This window comes from Anopheles stephensi, chromosome 3 (assembly GCF_013141755.1).
Source record: "Anopheles stephensi strain Indian chromosome 3, UCI_ANSTEP_V1.0, whole genome shotgun sequence".
NCBI lineage: Eukaryota > Metazoa > Arthropoda > Insecta > Diptera > Culicidae > Anopheles > Anopheles stephensi.
Genome location: NC_050203.1, coordinates 698,814 through 711,207, shown reverse-complemented (window position 1 = coordinate 711,207; position 12,394 = coordinate 698,814). Strand labels below are relative to the sequence as shown.

General features: G+C 47.6%; 1 protein-coding gene across 15 annotated transcripts in view; it reads left to right on the top strand.

The window, feature by feature from the left end:
- The window catches only part of LOC118513600, a 31,983-nt gene that overhangs the window by 6,334 nt on the left and 13,255 nt on the right, over positions 1-12,394 (top strand). For 2 of the 15 annotated variants that reach the window (XM_036059622.1, XM_036059627.1), the window contains exons 1-8: positions 2,599-3,145; positions 3,197-6,064; positions 6,593-7,174; positions 11,012-11,476; positions 11,705-11,860; positions 11,925-12,061; positions 12,124-12,196; positions 12,295-12,330. In XM_036059622.1, coding sequence (XP_035915515.1) covers positions 2,797-3,145; positions 3,197-6,064; positions 6,593-7,174; positions 11,012-11,476; positions 11,705-11,860; positions 11,925-12,061; positions 12,124-12,196; positions 12,295-12,330 — 4,666 coding nt within the window. In that variant the 5' untranslated portion in view covers positions 2,599-2,796. Of the gene's footprint in view, positions 1-1,377; positions 1,457-2,436; positions 3,146-3,196; positions 6,065-6,592; positions 7,175-7,222; positions 9,288-9,477; positions 9,535-11,011; positions 11,477-11,704; positions 11,861-11,924; positions 12,062-12,123; positions 12,197-12,294; positions 12,331-12,394 lie in introns of those variants that run through there. The other 13 variants (XM_036059621.1, XM_036059620.1, XM_036059625.1 and 10 more) reach the window with 13 other exon arrangements.

Sequence of the window (12,394 nt, the reverse complement as noted above, 5' to 3'; positions counted from 1 at the left end):
AAGAAGAAAAATATTAATCCAGTTAGGGGCTCTGTTCGGTTCGTCACTTTGGTTAAGCCCCACAATTGACGCTAAAACCCCTAGTGTATGTGTTGGTGCTTTGCGAACTGCATCTGTATCTGTTGGTGCATAGAGTGAAATTGTGGGCCAGCGTCATCAACAGCTGTGTGCGAGCGCACTACACTATTTAGATTCTGCGCTCGAAGCTGTGCTGGAAATCTGTTAACACATGTGAGAGGAGTGTAGTGATGTCATCTGTGTGCTGACCACCACGATCGCGATCGGACAGAGTTGGCCGACCGGACAGATTTTAAAGCATAAGTACAAATTTGCTTTGCATGTAAAATCACTTATGCATATTTAGCGTGCCGTAGCTGTGAACGCTCGCCACACCACTGGATCAACGCTCATTCTCTCATTCTCCTGAAGTTTGCCGAGGGCGCATGAATCTACGCTACCCATTGCTAATTCGGTGGCTGACAGTGTGCAGTCAGTTCAGTTGTTGGTAGAATTTTAAGCAACTCGTTTTTCTCGTTTTTGAGGGGTTTTCTAATAACCGTATATAACAAAAAATGGTGCTTCCTTCGAGGCTATGCTTGTGTAGGGTGAGAAACAAAACAACGGTTCGATCAAGCAAGTCTTAAGCAAGCGCAATGCTACGCACTTTTCGTACAGTGTGAAGAATCGATCTACGCCTAAATTTAGGCAATGTGCAGACACAGATATTCGGGAAAACGGCTGAGGCCGTTGTTCACGGATAAAAAAAGATAAATAAGACATGGATATCACCATGCTTTTCTTTTTTTGTGACTCATGTTCTAACGAACTGACTTTTAGTCATATCAGTAGCCAATTTGGTGGGATACGTCAAGTAATTTAACTATACTCCACTAACCAATTCTGAGCAAATTACTGAAACGTCTATGTATAAAATACTAACTTTAAGATATTGAAACCAGCTCAAGTATCACAGTTTTCTTCAACTTGAAATGTTTTACTTTCGTACACGCGATTACAGTCTTCTTATTAGGAACATTAAATCTATTTGTACAACAGTTCCCGCACCAAGCATACCATACACAACTGCTCGAACCTTTCGCTGCAAAGGTGCCACCAGTTTTAAAGAGCTGCCCCGATATTGGTGCCAGTAGCATCTGTTGCTCGCTCCGATAACGTGTTCCGTAGCAATAAAAAGTTGACTTTAAAATTCCCCGTTCTACGCCCCTAAACGCGAGCGTGCAACGTGGACAAAACGCACGTCTCACCCAGGGAGCAGCAACGCGAATCGCGGAGCAACGGTGTAGCCGCTTATCAGTAAATTTGATAACAGCTCGGGGGGAAACGGGCAAACCCGTACGTTCTAACCGTCCTAAGCCACAGTCCACGATGCCGACTCGGTCGTAGTTGTTAATGAAAAAAGTGAAGCTGTATAGTGACCGCGGGTTGTGTGCAATGCGTGCGTGTGCTGTCGTTCAATTAGACGTAGTGAAATTAATGTCGCGATCCTTCCACACAGCGCCACGCAACAAAATAACTACGAGGCAACAAGCCTCATAATCGCTTATGCGCGCGTATGCAAGGAGCAAGCCCGAAGCGAAGCGAGAAAATCCACCTCATCACAGCTTGAGAAAAGCCGATCGTGCAGCAAACCCACCGAGGGGAAGCTGGCGTGGAGTGGTCAGGGACAAATACACAAGTGGAATTCGAAAAGGAAGAAAACAACTCTTTGCCATTCTATCGCTCCATTTCACATTTACTCCCAAACCGTCTGGCTAGGCCGAAAGATCTGACTGCCGGCGCGATGCCCGAGATAGAAAACACTTAGTGCCTTTGTGTATCGCCCCGGGTTTAGGTTTAGCAAACCTTTCTCAGTCTTGGTTGCCGCCGGTGCGTGATACAACCGTCAAACATTGCCGGCTTCTTGTAGTCGGTCCGATGCGAGATTGCTAAAGTGCCAGAAACAATTCATATTTTATCACAAGCGTTTGTGTGGAGTTTTTCTAAAATCTCGCTCGTCGGTTGCCCACTAGTAGTGTGTTCAAGAGCTTGGCAGTGGCGTATTTGGCTTGGATACATCTGTCCAAAGCAATGTCTGTTTTTCATCAATAATATCGGATAGCGATCCTGCTCCATCGGATCGATCTTACCGCCATAGTTCATCATAATTACAGCAATGTAGTGCGGCGTACGCTTGGTGGCAAATTATCCGCCGCTGATTCATGTCACGTGCCAGAACAGACGCGAGAACCAAATGCGAGAATTTCGTTAGACCAATGTTTGAAAAAAGCGGTGCCGTGCGTTGGTGCTTGTCGTTAGCACATTCGATCGTGTGTGCGCTAAAATAATCAGCAGGCGAGGTAGTAACGCTGCGCTTCTTCCTTCCTTCGCGAGGGCATGGATTTTGTGTGTGATATGGACGACGCTAGATAGGTAATGAGGTGGTGTTGGTGAAAACAGTGGTGTGCCGTGCTCAAATCACGGCAGCTTCTAACAACAATTGCATTTGTCGCTACTAATCCGACAAGCCTATCCAAATTCATCATTCGCGCCCGTTACGCACGGTTCGCGTTTCGTTATTCTTTTATTCGCGCGAGACAGTGACATTGATAATGGTTGACAGTGTAGCACACCACCAAATATACGCGGCGGCAGATTGCGGTACAATCGTGTGTTGGTTCGGTCCCAGATACGATAGGTCACAGATACGATAGCATTCACACAAGTGCTTGGCTGTGTGCGAATGCACAGTTGCGGCCGTGTGTACGTAGGAAGAGTTGTCACATCGAGTCGGAAAACATGAGGTGCAGTTCGTGTATCGGCAGCAGCCGTCGTAGTCAATCTAGTGACGACCATGAATCTACATCGGCGCTGCGGCAAAGTAAAACAGCTGATTTGGAGCTAGACCACAGCGGCATGGATCAGCCCCATCATCGTTCAAGCCCACCACAGTGTACTGCGTATCGTGTAGATTCGCCCACGGCAAAGCAAGAGGATGCCCATTCATCCACGGCCAGCCATTCGGAGCATTACCGCCCTCCATCGATAACGATCGAAGAGCTCGATGACAATTACGATAATGCTGTCGAATACGGCGCAGAAACGCTCGGTACAGCATCAGCATCGACAGCGATAAGAAACTACGAAGGTATTACAAATTCTGCCAGTGTGTCCACCTACTATCATACTCCTCTTGCAGTGCAGCCTTCCCGTGGTGGACCGCTGGAAATTATACGCGAAGAGGAACACACCGACTGTAGCGACGGTGAAAATTCACACATTCTGCCATCGTCCGATAGCGCCACCGTTAGACCATTGCCCCAGAAGGAATGCAAATCGACGAAAGTGAACAAAACAAGTGGAGACGAGAACGGTGCCGAGTGCGTTACTACCAAATTCAACTCTGTGAATGTATTGCGCGATTTTCTACGCTACCGAAGGCAGAGAAAACGACGACGTGGAACCTCGGCGATTCAAAATGCTGCACCACAGTTCCAACCAAGCGAACAGCAGGTTCCAACGACGTGTATGCTGGTGGACGCCAGGGAGAGCAATATCGCACCGACCGAGTTCCGAAGTATCTGCACCACGGAAATAGTCAGCAGTGAAGTATTGCAGGTCGAAGTAGTCAACATTGGATCCAACTCGAGCAGTCTCGATGACCTTAGCGATTTGGAGCAGGAAGGGCATCCTGATCCTGAGAATCTAGTTTTCATCGACCATATCGAAGACGACAGCGACAATGCGATTCATCCTGATCCTGACAGCGACTCAAATCAGCAACACTGTGTAATTGTTGGGGATGCTTCAAATTCTACTCTTTCTCTGAGCAACGAAGACCTGCGCCAAACAACCGAGGATGAAGAGCAACCACCAGCTTCTTCCGACGGCACTGTGCAAAACCATGTCCCCACCGACGACGGTCGAAGTTTGGGGGAAAATCTTCCTACACTCAGTGAAGATCGTGCGGCGCTTGCGCAACAGGACAATCTACAACGAACCCAAATGTCGGACTCTGGCACTGTTGACGATCTTGCGAATGGGTGTGCGTTAACTACCACCGCTGCTGGTGACGTTGAAACGGGCCACCGTGAAGAGCGTCACGACGAGGTCTCGGATGCTGCTGAGAACATGAGCGAGCAGAGACACACTTTCGAGAGCAACGGCGAACCAGACTCGACAGTAGTAGGGTGGTCCACCGTCGAACGTAGTAGCGCTTCGGTTCTAGTTGCCGATCGTGATCGCACGTCGGCTGTCGTCAGTAATGATGAAAATGTCATCAAGCCTTTGAAGGACCCGCCGTCCTCGGTGATCGATCGTGATTGTGCAGCAAAGTTCGGTATCGATTGCACTGTGAATCATAGTGTTCGGGTCGGGAAAACACCGTCGGTGATCGAGCAAACCATGCACCCCGGAGACAAATTCCGTGCTGCTGCTCCTGCTGCTGCTTCCGCCACCTCTACTGGTGCGATCATTGTACAAAAGGAAAACCAGACAGCTCGTTCCTCGCCTCCACCGGCCGCCCGTTCTGTGGCGCAGGTGGCACCAGGCACGGCAATCCCGTTGCCTCCGCCTCCGAAGCAAGGGGCTGCAAGTGTGACTAATCTAGGTCAACATCCGGTCGTATCTGCAGAAGACGGCAAATCCGACGCACCGACCCCACCTGTACCACCGCCACCACCAGCACAGCAGCTGGTCCCTCTAACCGTAGAGGCCCTTTCGTCGTCGAGTACGGCCGGATATAACCCGTCGGCGAATAATGCTCAAGCTCTTAGTAGCGATCATCCTAGTCAAACTGATCATGCACATGCTGATCAAGATAGTGCGGAAAATTGTGTCGATGCAGTAACATCGGTGGAGCAGCAGCAGCAGCAGCAAGATTCGTTGTTGAACGGCAGCACTGTCGATGGGCAAAGTACGTTGCTGAAATACATACAGGCGCACAGTGCCGCCGCCGAGGATTCAAGTGAAAAGCGTTATCAAGGAAAAACTCAAAACTCGGCTAAAGTAGCCCCAGTCTCGACGGGCGGCAGTGATTCGAAACGGCACCAAACGGACCATCCCATTCCCGTTCGCTCCGATGCTGCCAGTCCCGGCGAGGGCAACGCCGACCGTGAAGCAAAAATAGAACAGACCTGTGAAGATCACGGTGGACAGAACTCGGGTGATAGTTACGAACACACCGTGTTGCGGGTAGCCCCAAATTTACGTAATACTGACCATGAAACCCCACGCACCGGGTCCGACACTGGAATGAACAATGTAGCGCGCAAGAAGCGTCCCAGCAAGTTCGTTGAGCCAACAGCTCCTTCCAGGGCAGAGCGTGTTTCCAATCTGGCGCACAACACTTCCACGGTACAGTCAAAGCAAGAACCGACGACCGAGGATTTGCGTTCAGAAATAAGTCGCATGAAAGATCAGGAGCTGCAGGATGAATTTCGCAAGCTGGAGCTAGAAACGGCCAGATACGAACGGGAACTACAGCAAATCACACTACCCTTGCAAGAGTCCCACCAGCAGACCAATGGCAAATACTCCAAACAATATTTCGTTTCGAAACAAAACGATTTTGTAATAGAGCGATCTAGCCTGTCAAGCGTTAAAACTTCGAACATGGTTGGTGTTACGAATGGTGGTGTAAGTCAGTCAGACATCCGGAAGCACGGTGAAAGGGTCGCTGGAGCACAACAAGAGACGAAAAGTTGTACAGAACAGCGTCCCGTTCCCGTGCCTCCTCCACCGCCTGCAGCAGCTTCCACCGATTCCTCCATTGATAATGAAGAATTCTTTACCAAGAAAGTTAAAGATCGTGTGCGTGATCTAATGGCCTCTCAGGCTGCGGCTGAGGAAGCAAAGAACGCAGCCAAGATGCGTGCGGGCGGCGGTTTTGCTAGTGCCCCTTCGACGCCGACTGCGAGCCGGAAGCACATAGAAGCGGATTTTAAAGAGTTTAGGGAAATGCGTCAGCGAGAAGCGTTTGCCGAACGGAAGTCACTAGAAACCACCAACAACGTACCAGCGAAGCCGCAGCAGCAGCAACAACAGCACCAGCCTCGTGCTCCTACCGGTGAGTCTACGGAACGACCGGATGAAACTAACAGCCCTAGTGGGTACTGACGATCCTCCCTGCTCGTTTCGGTGGGCCTTGGGGTTGTTGTGTGGAGTGGCGTCCGTTTCATATTCCCCTCTCTCCACAAATGATCAGTCACTGTCAGCCTGCTGTACAAGTATTATCGTTTTGGTTGTGTTTGTCTGAATGCATCATTCTGTTGTTGGTCTGCTACTTCCCGAAATACTCTTCAATATTTAAATATCTTTCCTTATTTAACCTCATATCATGCAGAGCAGAGAGAGAGAGAGACAGAGAGAGTATGCAGTGAATCAAACTGTGAAAGTAACCTATTTACTATTTACTGTTAAGGCAAAACAATAAAATTTACAGCAACAATTTTATTCCACCTACTTCCCGCTATTGTCGATCATTTTGTGTTGTTTGCAAAACGTTTTGTTGGAGATATTATTTTCAAGCGAATTCTGACACACGGATCAATGTTATTTTACTTTTATATTTCCCTTTGCAAAACCGGTCAACCAGTGCGAAACTTTTCACCGTCACGAATTCCTCTCGCCACGTCCAAAACTTCCTTCGTGTTGCATAGAAAAACGAACGATGCACAGGGCTCGACCAGCACGGCCAAGGAACCTAGCCCCGAATCTAAGGCCCAGACAGCGGAGGCAACCGATGCTGAAGAGATTAAAGTAAATGTAGCAGCACTAATTGCTACTCACCAAGAAAAGCAGCAACTGAGCACATTGCCGCCAAATGCACACAGCTCGAGCAAGGTGGCCGCTGCTGCTCCCACTCAGCATGTGGAGCCTGCGGTACAGAACGGCCCAGCATCCGACGAACTGGTAGTTAGCGTTAGTGACAAGTGCCAACAGTTCGAACAGCGCATTCGGCAGAACTCACTGGACGCCGGTGTGTGTGATGTGACGAATCCGCGCAGGACCTGTCCCAGTGACCAACCGCTCCAGCCGCAGAAACCGGGTACGACTCATGGTATATATGGCGATGTTTGTTGTGATGCTGTGGATAATGGTTCCCTGCCCGGGATTGACTTGCTGCATGAAATCGATCACGCGCTAGTGCTTGCCAAAGATTTCTTGTTTACTCGCGGTATGTTTTGATACAACCCCTTTGCGCCACAGCTTCCCTTCTATCTACGTATGTGTGTGTGAGTGTTTTCTGTGAGGAACTGCATCCTTTAGTCGCGCAACCGTCACACGCTGTACATAATCTACTCTGTGCTGAAAATGATTGACATTTGGATACGCTTCTATTTCCCGAGCTACCCTGAGCTGTATGCGCTTTAAATAGATCATTCAGATGAGTTGCACGTGTGTGTATCATAGTTTAATAACCTGCCCAACTACCTCTAATCAATTGATCCTAGCATTGCGTTAAAAGAATATCGCTTTACGATTTGCGCCTGTATGACCCCGACATAATTTAGACTAAATATTGTCATTATTATCTAAACTTAAAAATGTGTTTTAAATCTAACACAGTTTTTCGTAACACACACACATATACACGGCTAAATGTGTCTATCATTCAAGGCCAATTAAAAATACCAAAACAATACACATCCTCGATCGCGCCTGCATCGATGTGAATCATCCTAGGGCGGATCTCGTCGTCGCCGACTGTTCGAATTGCAATGAAGAAAAATCACTGCGCGAAAAAACGCCCATACCAAGCGTCCTCATGGCGACCGAACTTTGTCAGCCCTGTCTCAATATTTACGTTTCCGCCCATGATTCATTACGGTTACACCGACAACCCCCCTTTTTCCCGACACCATTGATCGATCCTTCGCTCATCTCGGTGGCAGTAGTAGTGGTAGTGATCGTCATACTGTTTTTGATGATCAAGCAACCACCTTTTTCGCTGATCGTTTAGATCAAAAACCATCTCCAAGATTGACGTCGACTACCGCACGACTGCCTGCCTACACCAACGCTAAAACCGTAGGGTATCCGTAGGCTGTAGTGAGGAAAATGAGAAACTGTGGCGTATAACGTAACGGACCCATTATTATTTTTAGCCATTCAACAGCAAATATACTATGCTCTGGCGAAGGCGGTCGGTGTGAAAAAATGGTAAACAAGTCCGCACCACTACCGCACGCACGCACGACCATCACCACGACGAAAGCTTTCCCACTGGTGGGGCCGTCTACCGTTCTAGAAAGGGATCGAGAGAAAGATCAACCCCCGTATTCGGTTCAATTAGATACGAGGGAAATGTTGTATTCTATCGGCCACTGCCAGTGTTGGCCACCGGCCAGCAAGGGGGTACCCAACCCGTCTGCAATTTCAAGTGCTGCGCATGGTCAACGAAGACCGACGCTCGGCGATACCCTGAACCGCCCCGCGCGAGTAAAGAAGATGTTACTGCCGGACGACGGACACAGATATCGTGAGCATCGGCGAGAGAAAAATCGACCCGCAGGATCGAAACGACCAATAGCTCGTTCTTCGCGCGTAGTCTAGCAAATCGAGTCTCACCGTGCAGTCACAGTTTTTCCAATTTTCATTTGACCAGTTTGATCGTTAGCTTCAAGGCGGCGGTGTAGCTAGCGGGTGTTTTGTACGCGGTTGACGCGTAGGCAAACACTATTTTCCGCCGATTTTTATTTTCACCCATTATTGCTGAAGTAGAACACGCGCGGCCAGACCGTGAATTGCTGCCTCAAAAAGCTGTGTGTTTGTGTGTGATTCGGCGGCTGCTGCAATGCAATTGTTGATGATCCGAAGCAGTTCTCAATTTAGCTAATATCAAAACAAATCATCCATTGTGAGAAGTTTGGAGTCCGTGTGTGCCAGTGTGGATGAATTTGTAATGAAAATAATGTGCCTCAGTAGTACATCGATCAGTGGTCACCCGCGCTGAGTGGTCCGAGCAACGTGCGCGCGTGTGGTTTAGTGTAAAGAACGCTGTGCAACATAACTGTGCAATCGCGTTTGCTCTTTCCTTGTCGCTCTCTCCATCTCTCATTCTTATGCAAACACACTCACCCACAAACACGCTTCCTCGCGGCTAATGTTTATGCGTCAATCCAGCTAGTGGGAGTAGTGTGTTTTATGATAAAACCGTTTATGCTTAATAGGAAACATTTCATAGGCAGGGTGGTGTGAAAAACCAAAACAAAGCTACCAACGGCCAAATCATCGAAAAAGTTCTAAAACTCGAACGCAGATCAAGAAGCCAACGAATATGGGTCAGGGTTAGTAATCGCTCGTTATGCTCAAACCTTTCTCTCACATGAAGATCGTCTCGCAAACGGAATCTATTCGATATTGGATGAAAGCAACAACGAAATTTACTATTTTCCTTCGTCTGTACATTTACTTGTGAGAAGGGAACAATCATTAGCATAAAGCATTAACGGCTACTTGTTGACGGTATGATTGCAGACAGTGGAACAGCGGTTAAAATTGGACCTAAGTTTAAGGCCAAAACTTCTAGTTTAGGTAAGTTCTCGTCGTTTGTTCAATGTAAATTCTCTTCCAATCAGTAGTGCTCTTGAGAAGACTTATTATACGATCAATAATTTAATGCACAGCATTAAGATTTTTCCTCAATTACGCTCCTACTCACAGTAGGACGAGTACCTCTCCAGAAGTACACATTCCTCGCGATCGCGATCACATTTCCCGGACTATGATTAGTTCATCGTCTTTTCTTGTACCTAATGATGTAATTTAGAGCCGCAGTACATTTATACTCGAATGTTTACAATCGAAAGTGAACAGCTATAACAACAACGGCACCGGCGGCAGCATCTCCCATCGGCATCCAGACATGCTTGCTGCGTTCTCGCGCACTCGTACTGTTGCGTTTGTTGCGAGCGTAAATGGCAGCAATTGGGTCCAGATGTTCACAACTAGCTCAAATTTGCGTTGGTTGGAACGCTGGCAATACCGATTTATTCTTTTGGTGCGAATGATAAGTAGGCCGTGGTTTCACGGTTGACTACAAGTACATTTCTTTAGTACTTTAGTAGATTGGAACAAATTAAACTCAAAACACACAATTGTTTGAAAATCTGTTGTGCTCCTTTTTTTAATTAATAAAGTTCTCAAACCGCCTGTTTATGCCGCCATTATACCGAAAGTTAAATAACATTATCCGTAAAAACGTGCGTGACCCTTTTTCCTCCCCCACAGCCGTTCACTCCCAAGTGCCACTCGCACGCTTCAGTAGAAACGTTGGCGTTGACGGTTTCGTCTCGGATCTGGTTTGTCGAAAAATGACGAATTTATAAATAAAACCTGTATCCAAACGCACGGTCCTAATTTTGTAATACTGCACGGTTTACCCATAAGCAAACCGCAATTCTGGGACGACGCTGCTGGCTAGCTCGGCCATGTCTGTGGGCAAGCAGACGTAGGAATAAGATGAATCACGCCTACATGATGGTGTGTTTTCTTTGGCAGACGCCAGAAAAAGACGGCCAGCAAACCTCCCAAGAAGAGCGCGTTGCATCTTACCTGATGTCAACAGTCTAGCAAAAAGATGTATCCTTGCTTGAGCTTGGGAGTTCATTGAAAAAGTATATCGGTACAATTCTTCAATCGGGACAGACAGCAGCCCCGATTGAAGGGTTATAAATTATTTTCCTTCGATTCAATTTTTTAATCATTCCCTCCCATCAAGCCAAACTTTTTGAAAATGAAAACACTAATTTGAAGAGTATCTTATTTGCTTATTAATCAACACACTCAACGCATAAGTCTTACAAAGACTGTAACATCTGTCATTGTCCTGTCAGCATCTGTATCTGTCATTCGGGCCCTCCCGAGTCAAAACATTGTGTAGTATATCCAGAAACGTTCCTGATGTTCTCCTTCATTTCCCCCTACAACAGTTTTGTTTTGTTTGCAGTGTACGTGCTCCCTTGTCTTGCTTGTGTATTAAAGGATCCTTCGCTATATTCATTCTTTCCAGGAGTATGGTCACCCTTTAATCGCTCCACAGAAGTCCTTACCAAAGAAGAACTTGCCGAGCGAACACAAAACAAATCCAGCGCATCACAACAGCAACAGCCTGCCGTGTGGACACCGCGAAGCGCCCCACCATCACCCTTATCCGAACGGCGCGAATTCCGTCGGATTGGATTCGAAACGCCACCACCAACCCAAAGAACGTCAACTCCAACTCCTGCCAACGCAGCGTCAGTGGTAACGCCTCCTTGGAATCAGCCAGGCTACAATCCGCCTCTGGCAGTGTCAGAACAGCCGAAGCCGATCTCCGGTCAAAGTTCTGGAGTAACTGGACCCAACGCCATCAGGCCAACGCCGATAGCAACAACACCACCACCACCACCACCTGGACAGGGAGGGTATCAAGTACGCTTTCCAAGATCTACCAACTCACAAGAACCAACGATCAATTCTCTACTGAAATCTAAAGGTAAGCAATCCAACCCTCTCCATTCAATAGCATCTCACTGGCATAACAATCACACGCACACACACACACACACACACACACACACACACACACACACACACAAGAGTGGAATCATCAGGTTTTGAGCGCATAGTTTGGGGTATACATCACAGTTCTGAAAGGATGGTCACCGGTTTTTTTACACCATGCTCACAGCACATTAATCATAACCTAACATTTGCTACCTAGATGGAAAGACAGCGACCATAAATGGTTCGGCGACGTCGGAGAGTCTGAAAAAGGGCTCAACGATAACTGCCAGTACGATACGCACTTCATCGTCTTTGACCAAGCTCGATAACGTGGTCGATACCAGCTATGCCAGCAGTCAACCTCCACCAATAAGTAAGTGTTCGATGGCGAGGTGGACAGTGGAGTCGGCAAGCTCAAACTACTCTATGCATTCCAGGACCTAAGCCAGAGCCATCGAGTGCCACTTTACATGCGAGAAGTGACTCACAGGAACGCAAAATGCAACAGTCAGCACCGAAGGTCGAAGGAATCGGGCCTATTTCCCGAGAAGGAATGCCACTCACGTTACGATCTGTAAGTACTCGAGCAACTGACTGTTGGACTAAAGTCACTGACTGTTGGTTGTCTTGTTTTAGGAGATTGACGAAGGAAACCGCGACAAGTGGTACAAGCAAATGTACCAAACACTCCACAAAACACACGATGATGGTAAGCGTCCCCACTTTGTGTTGTCCTCAACAACAAACAAATGATAGGAAGCTCTATTAAAGAACATGTTCTGATACCACACATTTCTTCCTTTTTAGACGATTACGTTACCGTTCGATACAAAACTCGCAGAGGTGATACCACAAAACCGCGATTTATCTTCAGCTTTAGCAGACCCACACGGCCACACGAAACAGT